This window comes from Synchiropus splendidus, chromosome 1, assembly GCF_027744825.2.
Source record: "Synchiropus splendidus isolate RoL2022-P1 chromosome 1, RoL_Sspl_1.0, whole genome shotgun sequence".
Classification (NCBI taxonomy): Eukaryota; Metazoa; Chordata; class Actinopteri; order Syngnathiformes; family Callionymidae; genus Synchiropus; species Synchiropus splendidus.
This window is the reverse complement of record NC_071334.1, coordinates 34711816-34730834: the sequence shown is the minus strand read 5'-3', so window position 1 is coordinate 34730834 and position 19019 is coordinate 34711816. Positions and strand designations below refer to the sequence as shown.

The window sequence follows — 19019 nt, the reverse complement described above, 5'->3', positions numbered from 1 at the left end:
ATGTGCACTGGTGTTTTCAAATCAGAGATGTTTCCATATGCTCTGGGGAGTGGATTGAATCTGGTGACTGAAACCTTATGCTTTTGGGGAAACCTGTAAAACTGTCTCCTCTGTGGCAGGACCAGAGCAGAGTTGGAACATGAAGCCCTCATCGATGGCAACCTTGCAACTGAGGCCAACTTGATTATACTTGACACGTTGGAGATCGTTGTGCTGGTATGAGTTATATAATAAATACATTATTGCACCGTTGTTCTGTTTGAACTCTTCAAAATGTTGTTATATTCAGTGACCTGTAAAGCGGACCATTTTTCTGACTTTTAAATGTAATAGATTTGGTTTTATCAGTACTTCTCTAGTCTTTTCTGTTGCGTTTTTAGTTTAAACCAGGGGTGTCAAACCGGTCCACAAAAACCTGCACCGACTGTGACCCTTTGAGGGCTGGTTTGACACCCCTGGTTTAAAGAATGATTACATGGGTGCTACTACAGGATACTGTATGTAGTGAAGTCATCTATTAGTGTTGCTTTTTAGGTTTTAATTCCTACATTTCTGTGCATTAAAGTCAATTGTGTCTGCAATTTTTCCCCATTCACACTTGTCATCGATGTTATTGATCACAATGGTTCCAAAGAAGCAGCAAATTTCCTTTTTTCCTTCTTCAGACTGTTTCGGTCTCAGAGTCCAAGGAGAGCATCCTGGGTGGGGTGTTAAAGGTTTTGCTTCACAGTATGGCCTGCAACCAGAGCGCCCTTTACCTGCAGCACTGCTTTGCAACTCAAAGAGCACTGGTGTCGAAGGTGGGACCTTTGCATCTTAACTATTATTTCCCTCTGCTAAATCTCATCTGTTTTTTGTAACCGATTAGTTTCCTGAGCTGTTGTTTGAAGAAGAGACAGAGCAGTGTGCAGACTTGTGTTTGCGACTACTGAGGAGCTGCAGCAGCAGCATCAGCACCATCCGAGCCCATGCCAGCGCCTCCCTCTACCTCCTCATGAGACAAAACTTTGAGATTGGAAACGTAAGATGAGAAATTCAAGTTGGTGCACTGCATCATGAGTAAATGGCATTGTTGGTTATAAATCGTGAGATACTAAAGTAATTTATTGTTAAAGAGTTCATCTTCCTAACCTGATTGCCTTCACCACACAGCTAACATTTTCTCCTTTGGCTTTTTGTGTTTTAAGAATTTTGCAAGGGTGAAGATGCAGGTGACCATGTCTCTGTCCTCACTGGTGGGAACATCGCAGAACTTCAACGAGGAGTTCCTGCGTCGCTCTCTGAAGACCATCCTTACTTATGCAGAGGAGGACCTGGAGCTCAGAGAAACTACCTTCCCAGATCAGGTACAGTGTTCCACAGGACCTGGACCAGGACATGGAAGTGGGTGGATCGCTGTTTTGGGCGTGATGAACTTGGCTTTGGTGCCTCAGCACACTGTGAACCTGAGCAGTTCAAGTTTTAATTTTGACTACTTACACCGTCTTCGCTGGACCTTAAAAGGTGGGCTGCGGGATAACTCCCACAGTTCAAGGTTTATTGATGAGTCGGCCTGATCCAGATATGAGTGGTCTGTCTGACTATACATGTGATGGACTGGTGAGCTCTCACCACCTCTCACCCATAGGAGCTGCAATATACCCCCCTTAATGAGCTGGTTTTTGATCTGCTTTTGTTTTGGATTCCAGGTTCAGGACCTTGTGTTTAATTTGCACATGATCTTGTCAGACACAGTGAAGATGAAGGAACATCAGGAAGATCCAGAGATGTTGATTGATCTCATGTACAGGTCTGGAACTGCCCTTGTTTGGCTTTTGCCATCGCATGTGTTATATTTTTAGAGAGCCTTGGTGTGAACGTGAACATGAAATGTCCAGGATTGCCAAGGGCTACCAGACGTCGCCAGATTTAAGGTTAACCTGGCTGCAGAACATGGCGGGAAAACACTCTGAGAGGAACAACCATGCCGAGGCGGCACAGTGTCTGGTGCATAGTGGCGCCCTGGTGGCTGAATACCTCAGCATGTTGGAGGATCGCAAGTATCTACCTGTGGGCTGTGTCACCTTCCAGGTCAGAAGCAAAACAATGTTCAGTTGAAGGTGAAGGCTGAAGGTGACTGTTGTTGTTTGTTTCCAGAATATTTCCTCAAACGTGCTGGAAGAATCAGCGGTCTCTGATGATGTGGTGTCACCGGATGAGGAAGGCATATGCTCAGGAAAATACTTCACTGAGCTCGGACTTGTGGGTCTTCTGGAGCAGGCTGCCTCTTCCTTCTCCATGGTGAGAAGGACATTTGAGACATTCTCTTCCAAAGACTTGTCTCAACTAATGAACAACGTAAAAGCCAGAGTTAGACATTGATGGATATAGTTGATTTTAAGTGTTACTTTGTCCCCACTCAGGCCGGCATGTATGAAGCAGTGAATGAGGTGTACAAGGTCCTTATCCCGATCCACGAGGCCAACAGAGATGCCAAGAAGTTGGCCACCATTCATGGTAAACTGCAGGAGGCCTTTGGCAAAATCGTTCATCAGGTAAGCACACACAATCTGGAAGCTTTGGTGAATTTCTTAAAGCACGAAAATTGTTTAAGGGCGTCAATCCTTTGGGCTGACATCGCCAAATATGCCAGAGCATTTTGTTAATAAGAGACTGAGAGATTCACATCCTTCTTCAAGCTTTCCTCATCTCTGAATGTACATCAGAATACTGCCTATATTCTGCTAAGCACAACCAATGTAACCAGCTCACCAAATAAAAAAGCAATTTGAACAGTTTGAGAACACCATGGTTCATGTGGTGTTTGGCTACATTGCAACCAAAGTGAAAATGTATTTGTGAGTATCATCTGGCTGATGAGATCGGCCGTGCTGCTGTGGCATCTGTCCTTCCACCTTGAGATCGAGGTAAAACGTTAAGGATGAACAAGTTGAGTTAATCCTACCAACGACACAATGTGAAAGGCAGAATCATGCTGAAAAAACATGACATGTGTCGTGATGCTTTAACTCACAGGCCAAGGAGATCATTTCAGTGTTCAAAACAGGCCTAATTCAACGCCTGTATATTCAAGCTTCCTTGCATGCCTTATCATTGTGCTAAGCAAGAAGTGCTAGCTGTTTCTGAAAGATTCAAGCTGGTTCATGGACCAGCGTGTGAATGTTGTTCTCCGAGACAAAGAGCCTCCTCTTTGCTGTAACATCCAAGTGTGTGTTACAGCGTGTGGCGTGTGTGTGTGGGTAGTTGTTTACGTGTCCTGTATTCTCTTTGTCACACAGAGCACTGGCTGGGAGGTAGGTGGTGATTCGGTTCCCGCTTGGTCCTGCTTATGTTTGTTTCAATCACTTTGTTTTTGCTAGCTGTGAGCTCTTTTTTTATCTCCACTGAATCCATTAACATCTGCAGACAAAGTCCACTGTCTGCCCCCTGCTGGACTCATGAGCAGCACCCTCACTGTCTTCTCACTTCTCCCACCTGATTGTCTGAGAGGGTTTATTGAAGATTTCAGCCGAGTTGTCAGGCTGTGCATGGAAGCCAGTGTGTTTATAATCACCTGCACAAACCTCTTCTCCTTCTGTCTGTCTGCTGGTGTGTGACACACGTCCTCATCTCATCTTCCAACCCAGGGCTCGATTTCTGTTTTTAGCTGATCTTGGTCATCGCTGCAGTTAAATGTAGCAAGTGTGAATTTTAAATCGTCGGTTTTGTTCTAAACAGTGAAAATGATGGTTGCTCAACAAAATTTGCTCTAAATCTGAATCGACCCCTGATTTTTAGTTTCCCATCCATTTGCTTTGGTTGTTAGAGTATTAACCTCTCAGCTGCATGACAAGAGCAGAGCACCTGTGGGCTCGTGCTGAGAGTGCATGGACTTTGATTCCCTTACTTTCTTTTAACTGGCTGCCTCTGCATGGACTAGATCCTCCACGTCCGTTTGTGTTCCCGATGACGTTACGTTTGTTGAGTTTCTGGAGGAGCTGAACCCTGATTAAAGTTTGTTCTGTTTTCTCCTTTTTTGATTTCATCCGGTTGCCGAACCCTCCTCCCAATTTTTCTTAATTGTTTCTTGTGGTAAGTTTCTTGAGTTCTGGGCTCCTTGACATTTTGCTTGACTGTTTTGAAATGATAAGTTGAATTACCTTAGCGTGCTTCATGTACTCTGGATTGTTTAAGTTGCATAAAACCCTGCATGCCCTGCGATGACCTCGAGGAAACGCTTAAATACTTGCTCTATATGTTCCTGGGATAGTCGAGCCTAAAAAACAAATTCAGTTCAGCAAGTCACGTTTGTCTGTTAGCTAGTAAGCTCAATTTACAAATAGGAATGTTTCATTCCCAACGTTTCATTATACAGCACTTTGTTTGCATGACATGACGTTTAAAGCAATTTTCTCTTTTGCTAGTGTGGAGCTAGCGCCACTTTAGTATTGCCTCATGTGGCATTCATTGTGCAAAGAAGACTTCAGCAATCTCACATTTTCATGTATATCTTAGCTTTTGCAGTAGTGTAGAGTCTTCAGGGAGCTTCCACAACAACCCCCAGCATTTGCTTCTGTGGATGCTAACGTAGTCCTCGCTTTGTTAGCCCTAAAGCTACTTTCTCTCTACCTGCACCAAGTGTAAATGAATAGTTTAAAGTAGCTTGATATTTCATGACTCGCTGTCGTGGAGTCATTATTGGTTACATTAACGAAAATGTTCTCATGGCTTTAAACATGTTTTGCTCTCCAACATTTTATAGCAGAGAGTTGCCTAAATCTCTTATACTTTGTGTAAGTTGGATGAGCTTTTTAAACCTATTTTTCACACTTGGATTCACGCTTGAAACTTTATCCATGCTTTCTAGCTTTCATTAGCATTTTAGTGAAGTTGATAGTTAGGTCCCACCTCATCAGGGTTCCAAAATCTATTCAAATTGTTTCAATTGCTTGGACTCAACCTACTGTCACCAGTGGTTTATCAGAATATGGCTAAGCGTATTTTGACATAATTTAAGCATCTCTCCAGACCTGGCCTTGCATGTGGTCATATTGTTGGGTTTGACTTCAGTTCCAGATTTTGAATGAATGTTTATTTCAGTCTTGTCTGGCACGTTGCAAATGCTTTACATGACACGTTATGACATTTTTAATAGTTATTATTGTTACATTGTGCACAATTCAGTCAGTTTTTCTACTTACATTTCACCTGATTTCATTTGAATATACTCTTATGTTTAGTATTTAACTCAAGATATATTTTATTTTCGCACATCCTGTTTTGAACTTGTTGAAATTCTGCGCAGTGACTTGCTCTCTAGCGAGGGTTTTCCTCTTTAGTGTCGTGTGGGTGGGAGGTTTCCACCACACACTGTGTCAAGGTAAACAGCACCTCAGGTTGTATACAAACCATGTTAATGTGCTGAGATAAGGCCTTTACACATGAGAGCTCTGGATTGTATTAATGCTAGCACAGTTGTTCGACTGTGTATGAGCCTGGGCTTTTACAGTTTGGACGTCCAGAGGGGTGATTATTAACTGTGTGTAATGTCTGGTCTGTTCTCCTGCAGGACGGGAAGCGAATGTTTGGTACGTACTTCAGAGTTGGATTTTACGGTTCGAAATTTGGAGACTTGGATGAGCAAGAGTTTGTGTACAAGGAGCCAGCCATCACCAAACTGGCAGAAATCTCTCACAGGCTGGAGGTGAGCACTCCTCTCCATTCAAGTGTTCTGAATGTCGTGAACAGCCGAAGTGACATTTTGGTGCTTATTCTCCGTACAGGGTTTCTATGGTGAGAGATTTGGAGAGGACCAAGTCGAAGTTATCAAGGACTCCAACCCCGTCGACAAGTGCAAGCTGGACCCAAATAAGGTTTGTCTGATAGTGCTTATAGTGTTTGCTGCTGTTAACAAGGTCGTCCACTTTTACCTCATGCAGTTTCATTCAATGGCTACTACAAAACATCTGCATGTCAGAGAATAACAAAGTAAAACAGTATTAGAAATGCTGAAAAGAACTGAGTTAGGTAACGGAGGAAAAATATTGTGAAAACTGGAAAGGGACTGGAAGAAGGCAAATAGGTTTGCTCAGTGGTCCATGTCTCTTATATTCCGAGTGCAATGAGCTCAGTCGGACAGCAGGTGGTAGAATTGTCAGCGAGCTGGTGAGAATGGTCTGAGCTCAAAAATCGTCTTCATATTTGTCATCATATTTAAGCATAAACGGTGAAGAGAGATTTCGCTAAGCAAAGCATCAAACATCCAACAAAGCCCGCCACTGCACACAAAAGGGAGTGACAGACTAGTTGCACGCTTGTGCACACACGGTTGTTTGGCATGAACCTTGATCTGACGTGTGCTTTGTCCTGCTCTGTCCAGGCGTTCATCCAGATCACGTACGTGGAGCCCTACTTTGACACCTACGAGATGAAAGACCGCATCACATACTTCGACAAGAACTACAACTTGCGGCGCTTTGTCTACTGCACCCCCTTTACGCTGGACGGGCGCGCGCACGGCGACCTGCATGAGCAGTACAAACGTAAAACCATCCTGACCACCTCCCACGCGTTCCCCTACATCAAGACCCGCATCAACATCATCCACAAAGAGGAGGTACGGAAAAGCTTGTGTTTGGTGTGGCACTTGAAGTTCTGAAAAAATGACACTCACTGACTCGGCTAATAGGTTGGATTAGCTTGATTCTTCCCACAAGTTTTGCTTGTTGGCAGCATGGTAACATCAAAGACATGCACAAAGCAACAACCCATAAAACACTGCAGAAACAAAGACACCAAAAAGATAGTTAACCCTTCATTTGCCCCATAGAGGGGAGAAAATAGACAACAACATGCAAAACCATGACAATGAGTCCAGTCCAAGTCCATTTCTTGACTGCCAACAGCAGTGGATCCCAGTCATCTGTTTCCCTGCTCTCCTTACTCCCCCAACAGATTTAGGTTGCTGAACAGTCTTGCACCTGGAACACAGAGAGCATGGCTTTTTTCTCGTTGACGTCCCATGGTTGTCAACAACAGCAACAGCAGGTGGACTCTGACTCTGACCCTAGTGCGCTGATGTTTTCTCAGATTATCTCCACGCCCATCGAAGTGGCCATCGAGGACATGCAGAAGAAGACTCAGGAGCTGGCCTTCGCCACCCACCAGGACCCAGCTGATGCCAAAATGCTGCAGATGGTCCTGCAGGGGTCGGTTGGCACCACAGTCAACCAGGTGAGTGTTTTTCTCCCCTCATTCCCAGTTTGTAGCGCTGCGAGTGTCTGATCACGTTTCTGCCCAGGGTCCTCTGGAAGTGGCTCAGGTCTTCCTGTCTGAAATCCCCAGTGACCCCAAACTGTACCGACACCACAATAAGCTACGACTCTGTTTCAAAGACTTCACGAAGAGGTAGGAGCTGCTTCTGATACCCCGCATCGATTTGATATCCCCTCCATGCTAAGCTGTCGCGTGATTGGCTGGTTAACTAGGAAGTGTCTGTACTTTAGAAGTCAACCCACCTAAACCTAGGGAAACGGCACCGACAGCAACCTCTCAGGCTTTTGATGGCAACACAATTTCAATAATGGGACTTTCAATAATTGCTGGCCATTTTGAAAGTCTGTCCGTCCATCCATCCATCCATCCCTCCATCCATCCATCCATCCATCCATCCATCCATCCATCCCTCCATCCCTCCATCCATCCCTCCATTCATCCATCCTCGCCCACTTATGTGTCGTGGGGCCAGCAGCTTCAACACAGCTTCCCTTATACATATACATATAGTAATATGTTTTGTGCAATGACAATAAAGAAAGTCTAAGTCTAAGTCTTAGTGGCCTTTACTTTTACTGGCTTTTACTTTCAGATTGTTTCACTCCAATGTTCCATCCATGTGCTCTAGGCCTGGACCCTTGTCACATTTTTGGACCTGCTGTGGCCCTTCCACCTCTGTGACATATGGAAGAGGATTAGGGCCAGCGAAGAAAAAATAATAATTGGCAGAATTCTGACTTTATTCTCAGAATTGTCACTTTAAAGTGACTTTAATCTCAGAAGTCAGAATTCTCACTTTAAAGTCAGAATTCTGAGGAAAAAAGTGAGAATCTTATTTTGAAGTGAGAATTCTGAGAAAAAAGTCAGAATTCTCACTTTAAAGTCAGAATTCTGAGGAAAAAAGTGAGAATCTTATTTTGAAGTGAGAATTCTGAGAAAAAAGTCAGAATTCTCACTTTAAAGTCAGAATTCTGAGGAAAAAAGTGAGAATCTTATTTTGAAGTGAGAATTCTGAGAAAAAAGTCAGAATTCTCACTTTAAAGTCAGAATTCTGAGGAAAAAAGTGAGAATCTTATTTTGAAGTGAGAATTCTGAGATTTAAGTCAGAATTCTGCCAATTATTGTTTTTCTTTCTTCACTGGCCCTAATCCTCTTCCGTAGTTACAAATGTTCCCACTGTGAATTTTGGTTGTGATCAACATTTGACCCAAATTTCCTCTCAAAGGTGTGAAGACGCTCTGCGAAAGAACAAGAGTCTGATTGGTCCAGACCAAAAAGAGTACCAGAGGGAGCTGGAGAGGAACTACCACCGCCTGAAGGAGGCGCTGCAGCCCCTCATCAACAGAAAAATCCCACAGCTTTACAAGCCTGTCCTGCAGGTGAACTCGCACAGGTAAATGTGTGGCCTTGCCCTGCCCTGTGTGCGTTTGTGTGTGGAAGTTAACCGTTTTCTTCGTTTCGTTCGTTTTTATTTGGTGACCTCGAGCAGCAAACGGACAGCTTGACCAGGTAGTTGGGTCGTTCAGATTCCATGTTGTGGTGCTGTTTTGTTTCATTTGTGCCGTTTCCACCGTCAAGTCTACATCCACAATATGACTCACCTGAATAGTGACAGTGGCTTCACACTTCCTTTGATATTTTAACGTCATGCTGCCTCAGGCGTGTACCTGCTCTTTTTGATGGCTCCAAGTAGATGGGTGCAGTTTATTTGACGTAAATATCGCAACATTAATTTAGTAACTGCTGAAGAGTTTTTCGATTTATTCACCCTCCTCTTCGGTCCAGCAGGCCGGGGCCACTACATGGGCTCTTCAGTCTTCACTTGTCGTCCGTTGAGAAGACAAACTATAATAGGTTTTATTGGACCTTGGACACAGAACCATCCAGCATGCCAGCTCCCTCTGTATCTTCACCTTGTGTTTCTTCCTCTTCATGATTGTCCCTGGACTGGAGGTTCTACGTGACCTACCTTATGTTTCGCCCTCCCAGTTTCTGAGCATTTGATATTGCATTTTTAGTCTGTTTTCAGTCACAAATGACTGGATGTATGTGAGCTCTTGAGCTAAAGTTGTCATTGTCAGCTGACTGAGAGACCTTGACACCGCAGAGTTGTGCTTCAGATCGATGTGTCATGCACACAGCCCTGATGAGAAGAATGTTATTAGGCTGTCTTCTCTTCTTCCTGTCACTTCACAGCTGAAGCTTGTGCAGTCCAGTCACAGTCGGCCTTTTGCAATATTCATTTATTCCGCATTATTCATGTCGTGTAGTCCGTCTGGCAGAAATTCAGATTTCTCTCCCATAGTGGGACTAGTCTGTGTTCGTGCATTTATAAAGTCCGAACTTGGTTGGACTGACAATAGTTGTGTTTTGGCTTGGTTTGACATGAACATAACTTAGGAAACCTGGAGGCTGGTGGTAAGACGTGGGTCAGCATCACTGGCATGGAGGTCAAAATGAAGTTATACTGTATGCAAATATGAGAGAACACTTCAGCCACAGGGAAAGCAGTGCAACAACTGTGGGTCCATAAATGTGGCTGAGCTTTGCACAGCAGTCGCACAGACAAGCAACATGAATCTGTAGAGCTGCCTGACTCCAGAACAACCACTGATGGACCGAGCTACCGCAATGTCCAGTTGAATTATTTTTGTACAGTTCACCTTCTGGTTTCTTTTATTGTGTGGAGTTTATAGGACATAAAAACATTATAAAAAGTAAAGTAAAAGTCAAGTACCATCAGAATATTAAGGTGGGAAGCACTTGAACAGGATGATGGAAAGTCCATACTACTTTATTGTGAAGGAAAAACGTATGCTGGTATTGAGTGGACAGGGTCTCACTGGTTCAAGATGGCTGCCTTGTCGATCTGCATTTGTCGTCTTTCGTTTGACTCAACTGAATCAACTTCTCTCTTGTGTTCACAGAGATTCCTTCAGCAGACTGAGTCTACGCAAACTTGACATTTGAAGACAGACGCTTTCACGAACTTTTGCAATATTAATTTATTCCAGAGTGTAAATAGGAGTCTTCGAGCTTGGTCAGTGTTTCCGAGACGTCATTCCAGTGTCTTAACTATTTTTTACAAGCAAACAAATGGACTTGACCGTTTTTAAAGAGACACCTTGATCTTGGTATTTGACAAGGGAGACGTGTGACTCCAACACCATGTTAATAATGTACTGTAGTATGAATCGGTGAAAGTGCCAAAATGAAATGGAAAGGCCAAATTTTGTCTTCAAAAAGGTACGATTGTGCATTTGACATCAAGGTGTCTTTTTACCCAAACGTGTCAAATATTGTTTTAAAAAATGTGTGCACTTTTTTTATTATTGTGTAGCAATGCATTTTTCAACATAAAGATTATGTAACTCCAACATGCAAAAAAAAAAAAAGTACCATTATTTATCTTGTTTTTAAGTTGAGGTCGGTACTGAAATAAAAAAAAAAAACACAACTGTATAATTTATGTAGTTTCGTTTTGTTTATTTTAAATATTTTACTAAATAAATATTTTAATGTTCACTGCGTGCCCGCGGGTGTTCATTTTGGCGGTGGAGATCGGGTCTGTTTCCCAGACATACATTCAAAGATTGAGTTATTTGGTAGAAAACTGGATCTGTGTTGTCCGACTGTGAGCTTCTGTTTAAAAAGGCAGGTTAGTTAAATCACCTCAGAATTCAAATGACCGCGTCTGGTGCTCCTGCTTCAGAATAGCACAAATTACCATGACAACGAACAACATGGGACGAGAAGTCACTTTTAGGATTTTTTTTCATATTAATGGCCGCATATGCAGAGTGAGCACGTAAAAATTGGGGCGATCAATGTGACGTACACTGAAGGAATGGCAGTGCAGCCTGATCAAGTGCAAGTGCTTCCAGAGAGACAGCGATGGATCAAATGACGCAGACAGCAACGTTCCACTGGTTACAACAGTGTATTTTCCTACCAGTTTCAAAGAATGCGTCACTGGACACTCCATGGGAGTCTCTGACTCACAGACAGTGATGGGCAGATGAGGTGTCATGAGACAGTCTTGCAGGGTTGATGAAACGGTGCAGACACCAGCAAATAAAGCAGTGAATAGGAAATGTACTTTTAAAAACCTTTATTAGCGAGAACATCATCACCTGCTTAAAGTTTGGTTGGGACTCATCTTTGTCAGCAAGTTTGCTACTGGCCTCAAAAAGAGGTTCATGCTGCAGACAGTCCTCTAAATAGTTCTGATGTCCAATATCTGAAAATAGCAAAAGGTTGAGAGACAAAAACACCAGAAAATGAATTTTGTCAAAGGCTTTATCGAAAAATGCAATCATGAAGTAAAGTGCGTTCCCTGTTAGACTTGAATCATGAAAACTCTAGACTAGCCAAGAATGAATGCATAGACGACCTTTGACACAACAACATAAACTCAGTAGAAAACTATTGGTTTATAAAAAAAAAAAAAAAAAAAGTCAAAATGTTTCTCTGCCAAGATGTACTGTTCGCTCAGCCGATCCACCTCGGTTACTTCCCTGCCTCCTCTTCTGGAGTCCGGCTGTAGAAAAGCAGATACGGCGTGGATGAGGAGAGGGTGTCAGGCGAACAGGCCTGCATGAACTCGGCCTCCTCGAACAACCGGACCTCGGAGTCGTCGAACAGAAGCCACTTTCCCTCATATTCCTGGAGAATCTTTATTGCCTCCTGCTCCGTCGCTTCCCCTCCTGCACGTTCCGTTGGCTCTTTCTCAGCCACCGCGCCTTCCTCGGGTTCTGTTTTTACCCCAGATTCAGAATTAAGTCCCAGACGGAAGGTTCTTCTGCGCTTAGATCCCATGTCCCAGCCAGAGAAACTCCTCTGGCCGCCCAAAAGGCCAACCCCTCCTTCTGAAGTCTTTTTGGTTCCCTTCTTCATGAAACTGTCGTCCCTCTGTCTCAGAGACACTTCCCCGTCATCGTAGTGGGTCACCTCCTCTTTGGTCTCCTCCTCTGACTCGGCCTCTCGTCGTTCCTTGAGATGGAGCTTTACATCGTTCAGATTTCGGACCCGGACAAAGGCTGTGTAGTGACCACAACTGATAGTGATGCCGCTGTGCATGACCACCGCAAAAAGCTGGTACTGGTGACCTTTGGTGGTGGAGGTGGGTGTGCACCACTCGTCCAAGGACAAGGTCAGGGGCGTCTGCAGAGGGGTGTTGACTTTGGACAGTCCACCGTACGGATCGAGCCTGAAGGGAGGGGAAGCAAAAGATGCCATTAAAACCACTTCTTTTCCCGTTGCTCTGGCATTGTCAGACGAGACAATCCTGCCTGCTGCTTCAGACAAATGTGTTCCAGTGAGTTTGCAGTACAACAAAAGACAAAGCTGACGGATGTACATTCATCAGTGTCTTCGGTCTAAAAATACTAAGACTCCAGTTTCACCCTGAACGTGTCCTGGTTTGCATGACTCACTGTGAGCTGCTGGCAGAGAAGCGTTTCAGATGGATGGTGACCACCTCAGGGGTTTTGTCGAACAGCAGGCTCCTCTCGGCCTCTGTGTAGTGACAACACGTCTCACAGAAGTACTTGTCCTCCCCTACCAGCCGCTCCACCGACGCAAACTGGCCCAGCGCCCAATTCAGAGTCTTGACTTCAGGTTTAGGATCAGGAGAGACTGAAGACAGACGAGCTGCTTTTAGTTTTGGAGCTGTTCAATGTCAAAGCAGGTCACTTACCTTCAGAGAGGTCGTCTGGGCTGCTGGGTTCTTCGTCCATGACAGGGACACTGATATCCTGGAAGTCCTCTCTCCTTTCAGTGAAGCACTCGCACTCTAAGCACCGGGTCCGGAGAACCAGCTGACCTTGGAACAAGTGCTCCATCAGGTCCAGATCATCTGGAAAAGCGGACAGACTGTCAGTAAATATCATCAAAAGTCCAATGGGGAAATCATGACAGTCATCATCTACCTTTGGGTTTGGGCACCTTCTTGTCGTCCGCCGACTCCTCTGGACAGCTCTTCTTGCCCGTCACTAGATCATGCTTTTCCTCTTGTTTTACTTTCACCGCAGACGTGATCTTGCCGACACTGAGGAACTTGGAAAAGATGCTTGGCTGTTTGCCAGACGGCCTCAGCCACCCGAGTTTTGCCTTCTTCTTCTTCCTTCTCTTCTGCTCCCCAACTCCATCCTTCTCAACGTTCTCCTTTGAGGCTTCCTTCTCCTCGTCCTCCTCATCTTCTTCTTCTTTGTTTGCCTCCGGCGATGCATCAACAGATGATTTCCTTTTAGAGCGGGTCATCATTTTGTTGTTGTCTGACTCAGACTTTTTGGTAGACTTGGGCTTCTTCTTGGCGTTGCCCAACTCGGTGTCACTCTTCCTCTTGCCACTGGGTTGAGCCTCATCTTCTGTGACGTCCGTTTTGGGCTCTGATTGAGGGTCGTTGTCAGGAGTTCTCTCAGGCTCCTTCTGCTTTCTGATGTTGTCACAGGCTTCTTGCATGTATCCCAGGATGCACTGCAGCACCTCTTGTGCGTCGTGCTGGAGATAGCCGTCATACATGGGGTTCAGCTGCCTGGAACAAACATCCACACATTAAGGACGGCTTCTCATTCCACTGAGCTCTGCGTGGGCCACACTTGACGTCACCTGAGGGTGTGAAGGATTTTGCGAGGCGGTGTGGCCAGTTCTCCCTCGCTGAAGGTTGTAGGGTTGAGCAGGAAGTTGGTCAGCAGCTGCTCCATGGACGAAATCAGACTGTTGAAGCTCCCGATGAGCTCAATGTACATGGGCAGCGTTTCCTCAGCATCCTCCGTCTATGATTCACAAATATTTGACAGCACTTTTAAAACTGTGGGAGGCCAGGATCGGTACACATGATCATCCCTCAAGATGACAAGTCACATTCGTTCCAAGTCACATCAGCTTGCTGTGTCCCATATCATAGCCATATATACATGATGAGAAATGTTATTACCCCTTTAAATCTTACATTACACTTAAAAACGACAAAACAAAGCAGGCATTCCTCCGGAAAATCTCACATCCTGCAGCTGCAGAGATCGTGACTGCGGTCATTTGGCAATACTCAAGGAAAATGACAACAGAATTGCAGTTCGCAGTGTGTGCACCCACGGACTCAGACACAACACAAGACACTTGGCTTCAAATCACCGCGCCAAACTAGACTGCTACCAAGAGGCTAGCAAAGTAAAGCTAACCGCAGGCGAAACCTAGGCTAGAGTTTGTTTTGGACGATTTGGATCCCGCCTTTTTTATTGTTTATTAATTTGCTTTCAAAGTTTTCTATACAGCACTGTTTGGTATTATTGTTAGTTAGTAGTGTTGTGTTCTGAATTCCATGTTTTGACAGTTCACGAGAAACTCACCTTGCACAAGTTGTGTAGTTTCTTCACACCTTCCCGTAACCGTGGACAGTAGTACAAGACCTGCAGAAAGCGAAGCGATCAATACATAAAACCGTGGCTGGAGCCGGTACCTTAGTTTACACCTTATCAAACACACAGGAGCACTTGTCATGCTTTCGGTCACCTGTAAGATGCTGTTCAGATAGCAAGTGTTTCCCAGGTTGTTGAGTCCCACAAAGGGCACCAGGCTGTCCTTCTTCTCGCAAGGAGGCAAGATGCCGGGCGATGCGGGATGCGGGGGCACATTGGGCACCACCTGGTCACTGCTGCAAAAGGAAGAGACGATGTAAGATAGCCAAACAACATCACTAGAGCTGGGCGATTTTATCCTCTCCCCTATATAAATCCCCTTCCCCTCCTCCTCATAACATATAGATTTTTCAGCAATGACAGGATTTCCACCACCAAAAAATAAAAAGAGAAAGGTACGCAGCCAATAAAGAAGTTTTGACATTTATGGAATTGGTTACAACTAAACGCTCCTTTTTTTGTTATGAGAAGCAAAGCTCTCTCCAATCTACGGCCGTCCTCACCTGGTCCGTCTCTTCCTATGTCCGGACGGAATGTGCAACTTGAGTTGTGTGAGCTATGGACTTCAGTCATTATGATGTTTCATTACATGAAAAAACGCAATCATCATATCCACCTCTATGATGCCTTATGTGCCTTCTATTTGTTTCAATGTTTCCACTTCATTTAAAATATGTTATTCATGTCAATGCGTGCAACAAATCATATCATATCATCACAATATGTAGAGTAGAAGTGGCTGTCATGATTGTGTCAAGTCTGTCTGGCAATGTCTTCCAAGCTGCGTCTCGCGAACATCTATGGAAATAGCACTCGGCAGGAATTTTTTAAAAGCATGTCCTGAAGTAAGACGATAAATGAAGAACTCTCAGCATCACGGAGTAAAGTCAATTCGATAACTTCAGTTCCAACCTAGAACGCTCACCTTTCTTCCTCCTCTGGAGGTTTGGCTTGTTCTGGTTCTGCTGCGGCTACAGCTGCTGGTGGTGGTTCGGAGAAATCCAGAGCCCGTTTGGTTTCTTTCTTCTGGAAGAACTTGAGGGACAGTCGGTTCCTTCTCATCGGGCTCCCCGGACCCACAACGGCACTCTCACCCTGAAGACTGGGCATCTTTCCAGCTGCTATTCACGGAGAGGAAACTGCGACTCCAGCTGGTAAGAATAGGAAACGTAAGGTCAGTTTAACGGCGCCATTGGGCTACAAACTGAAAGTACGAACAACAACACCTACGCTGATGCCCTGTTTCACGGAGGTTTAGATCACCATATTGACGTGACAGTTTACTTAACAAGTAGCTCCACCACGTCACAATCGCGTTATATAACTTGAAGCGTTAGCCTGCTAACGCTAACTCTATTTTCGTTTCATCGTCGCAACACCTAGTACGACGACAACAAGTAGAGCAGAACGGCTATCGTTAGCAGATCAAGACCAGTTCACACAGGGTTTGGACAACTTTGCCGCCAACAGCGACCGAACTGGGTCACAATCGTGCGGCGTCAACGAAACAAGAGCGCGGCACATCTGCAAGAAGCCTCGTCATGCCGGGGTTTCGACGCACTTACCTACGAAAGGCACCGATTCCACCTACATTATTAAATGAAATTCTGTCGTACCGAGCGCAGCGTCCGTGGAGAAAGTAGTTACACACTGACGCAGAACTTGGCGCTTTTTCCAACCGGACCCACTGCCTGCTTCGGGTTCGCCTGGTGAACACCCGCGTAGCTTCGCTAACGCCATTACAAATACACAGACTCGTCGTTCTTCAATTCTAATAATCTTGAACTCAATTTAAAGCCATTAATTAGATATATTTCGTTGCTAAAGTGGACCAAATATATTTACTTCCTTCTGTTTGGAAGGACTCATAAATCAGGCATATTCTGCGGCGCCCATTTCGCCAGGACCCCACTGCTTTTAGGCAGCCATGTTTGTAGTTTAACAAACATTTAAAGCCCCACGCCAAAAAAAATGGACTGTGACGCAAAATATGTATCTGTTACAGAATAACTACACATTATCACGATATGCTAAAATACGATCCTTATACAAGGTTTGTTCAAGTTTCCAATAGTGTGGCTGCTGCTTCTCTGCACGGCCCTGGAGGAGCACCAAAAAAATCTATCATGTACTTACTCATTTGATGATGTGTTATTGAAACGAGCTGTGTGCTGAGAATGTCTGTCAATTAAAATGTCACTTTCATGTGATATAACCACTAAATATTGTACAGCTTCTCTGATGTCACAAAGCATTATTGTCTTTAAAGGAACCTGTAATTACCAGCAACAGGAAGTGTTTATGACGTTTCAATCCAAGTTTAAAATGCGGGAATACCACAGTTACAGAGGTCATTATCTAAAGATCACGTGAACACATAACATAACATAACACATGTTATTTATGTGAGTTCAAATGGACGTACAACTAATACAAGCTTGCTTCAAGACAGGGTGGAAGTGCGTGTCCTCTTCACAAGTCATAACTGCCTGTCTTCTCCACATGGCTACAGCAGTCCCTCTGATAACAATCCTTTCTCATCTTGTCCTTTTGAGTCACTCCCGAAGACAAGCTCAGTGTATCCTCGTGCCTCTTTGATATCCCAAACGCTACTGCTGAAATAATAAATAATAGAGTTACAGATCATCTTTGGTCTACATGATGTGTCCAAATGTTTTCTTTTTCCAAATGAAATCTTAAAACGCATTATTTAAAGTCAATAATAAACTGAAAAGGAAGATAGAGAGACAAAAACATGCGACAATATAGAGGTCATATCTATCGTATTTTTGTCATGATAATTGCTTATATATAATGGATACTCTTTTTTTTATTTTTTATTTATGACCTTGTATCATTATTTCTATTTCTATATTTCTATTCATTATGATCTATTTAAATACCCTCGTCGACATAATCTCTTAATTTAAGGTTTATATATATATATATATATATATATATATATATATATATATATATATATATATATATATATATATATATATATATATATATATATATATATATATATATATATATATATATATATACACGAGGTGGGATGAGTGGTCCCGTGAATTTATCGTGAGCTCGCTTTTATTTGTTGGTCCAGGTGTTGTCGTTTCGATAAAGGACAATACCGACATCTACCTGCAGGAGGCGACAGTGTTCATAGCAATGAGGTTAAAAGTGTCCATCAGCCCCTTTCCACCTTCACTGGAGTATCTCTTCATCTGACTGCCAGTCGGAGCTCTCCACCCACGATTTGAACGGTGAGATATTTGTCTTATTCCCTCTTATTTCTGCGGAAACACGCCACACTGACTACGGGAACATGTGGCCGCCGGTTGTTGTGCATCTGCTCCGCGGTGCGTTCGAGTGTTGTCGTCGCTGACGTGCTGCATTTCTGCAACGCTCCAGCTGATTGCTGCTGGCACACGGACACGCAAGAGACAGGTGTGTCGCACATCCCGTGTAAACAGTTGGTGGGCGTTTTGTCGATGGTGCTGGTCCAGATCGAGGGTGCAGCTGCAGCACGGTCAGCAGCAGCACAGATGCAGTCACACTGGGCTTCTAACTCTGCGAGTGCACTCGAGATGTGCAGCATACATGACCACAGCACTGCGACCACATGTCTAGTGTGGCTCTTTTGCCCGGAATATTGCCGATTCTGTGGCGGATGCCTCGTGTGCAGTGGCCAGTTGCCTGTTAAAGTGGCTCTCAGGAAGAAGCAAGGCTCGCTGGTGCAAATGTGAAGGCTTCAGCGTCCGGCAGAGAAGCTGGTGAAGCTGAAATTGATCATGTTGGTGACACCGCGGATCAGTCTGTTTCAGATGGGGCCCTGTCAGCTTGGAACCGAAAGAACCAGCTGGCCATGGTTCTTCTGCTGGTCCAGTTGGAGGATGTACCTTGGCTTGAAGGACAAGTTACTACTCCACTGAGCGTCCAGATCAGCAGAAGCTCCGTCTGGGTGACAACAGTGGGTCAAGCTATTGCAACACTTGAAAGCTCTCGTCATTAACTTTGCACCAAACAAGTTAAGATAACCCCGGATTGGTGACGTGATGGTGAGCGTGATCAGTTGATGCTTGATGGGGTTGACGGGACTTGGATGTGGACACCCTGACTGCTCTGTATGTACAGTCCAAACAGGCTTTTATTCTGTTCTGACAGCTTTCTACAAGAAGCAGACTGAATCCGTTTTCAGTGTGCTCATCTCTCGGATTAGACTTAGCTGACTTCGAGCACTGATCTGGGATGACTCATGAATGGCTGACCAGTTGACTCTGAACGTAGAACTAGCTGATCTTAGATTGGCTGACCAGTTTCATGGAGAACTGAGTTCAC

The 19019-nt window shown here is 44.4% G+C and overlaps 3 protein-coding genes across 26 annotated transcripts in view; 2 read left to right on the top strand and 1 right to left on the bottom strand.

Annotated features, from left to right (window-relative positions):
• The window catches only part of dock7 (dedicator of cytokinesis 7), a 43878-nt gene extending 33152 nt beyond the window's left edge, over nucleotides 1–10726 (top strand). For 11 of the 19 annotated variants that reach the window (XM_053854824.1, XM_053854820.1, XM_053854819.1 and 8 more), the window contains 16 exons: nucleotides 120–216; nucleotides 666–800; nucleotides 869–1021; nucleotides 1188–1346; nucleotides 1689–1789; nucleotides 1878–2070; nucleotides 2137–2280; nucleotides 2403–2534; nucleotides 3279–3293; nucleotides 5558–5683; nucleotides 5763–5852; nucleotides 6359–6595; nucleotides 7069–7212; nucleotides 7280–7386; nucleotides 8480–8647; nucleotides 10182–10726. In XM_053854824.1, coding sequence (XP_053710799.1) covers nucleotides 120–216; nucleotides 666–800; nucleotides 869–1021; nucleotides 1188–1346; nucleotides 1689–1789; nucleotides 1878–2070; nucleotides 2137–2280; nucleotides 2403–2534; nucleotides 3279–3293; nucleotides 5558–5683; nucleotides 5763–5852; nucleotides 6359–6595; nucleotides 7069–7212; nucleotides 7280–7386; nucleotides 8480–8647; nucleotides 10182–10224 — 2044 coding nt within the window. In that variant the 3' untranslated portion in view covers nucleotides 10225–10726. Of the gene's footprint in view, nucleotides 1–119; nucleotides 217–665; nucleotides 801–868; nucleotides 1022–1187; nucleotides 1347–1688; nucleotides 1790–1877; nucleotides 2071–2136; nucleotides 2281–2402; nucleotides 2535–3278; nucleotides 3294–5548; nucleotides 5684–5762; nucleotides 5853–6358; nucleotides 6596–7068; nucleotides 7213–7279; nucleotides 7387–8479; nucleotides 8648–8743; nucleotides 8764–10181 lie in introns of all 19 variants that reach the window. The other 8 variants (XM_053854821.1, XM_053854813.1, XM_053854811.1 and 5 more) reach the window with 4 other exon arrangements.
• Nucleotides 10727–11252: 526 nt separating this feature from the next.
• On the bottom strand, nucleotides 11253–16874 carry usp1 (ubiquitin specific peptidase 1). 4 transcript variants are annotated; one of them, XM_053854834.1, is made up of 9 exons: nucleotides 16809–16874; nucleotides 15598–15823; nucleotides 14767–14908; nucleotides 14604–14663; nucleotides 13864–14030; nucleotides 13185–13789; nucleotides 12953–13111; nucleotides 12690–12891; nucleotides 11253–12463 (listed from the first exon to the last, which is right to left on the bottom strand). In XM_053854834.1, the coding sequence occupies exons 2-9, from the start codon at nucleotides 15780–15782 to the stop codon at nucleotides 11764–11766; spliced, it is 2220 nt and encodes a 739-aa protein (XP_053710809.1). In that variant the 5' UTR covers nucleotides 15783–15823; nucleotides 16809–16874; the 3' UTR covers nucleotides 11253–11763. The 4 variants fall into 4 exon arrangements, with proteins under 4 accessions (XP_053710809.1, XP_053710810.1, XP_053710811.1 ...); XM_053854835.1 differs by lacking the exon at nucleotides 16809–16874 and adding an exon at nucleotides 16289–16433; XM_053854836.1 differs by lacking the exon at nucleotides 16809–16874 and adding an exon at nucleotides 16264–16288.
• Nucleotides 16875–17828: 954 nt separating this feature from the next.
• kank4 (KN motif and ankyrin repeat domains 4) overlaps nucleotides 17829–19019 on the top strand; it is a 67213-nt gene continuing 66022 nt past the window's right edge. For 2 of the 3 annotated variants that reach the window (XM_053873236.1, XM_053873196.1), the window contains exon 1: nucleotides 17829–17944. The gene's annotated coding sequence lies outside the window, so the exon portion shown is untranslated. Of the gene's footprint in view, nucleotides 17945–18002; nucleotides 18129–19019 lie in introns of those variants that run through there. The other variant, XM_053873219.1, reaches the window with a different exon arrangement.

Bases quoted from the DNA above. Each gene is read 5' to 3' on its own strand.
- usp1 (XM_053854834.1), bottom strand. From the start codon at position 15,782: ATGCCCAGTCTTCAGGGTGAGAGTGCCGTTGTGGGTCCGGGGAGCCCG. The intron at 14,031-14,603 runs GTGAGTTTCTCG...TGTGAATCATAG, and splicing joins AACTACACAACTTGTGCAAG to ACGGAGGATGCTGAGGAAAC. The intron at 13,790-13,863 runs GTGACGTCAAGT...TGTTTGTTCCAG, and splicing joins AAAATCCTTCACACCCTCAG to GCAGCTGAACCCCATGTATG.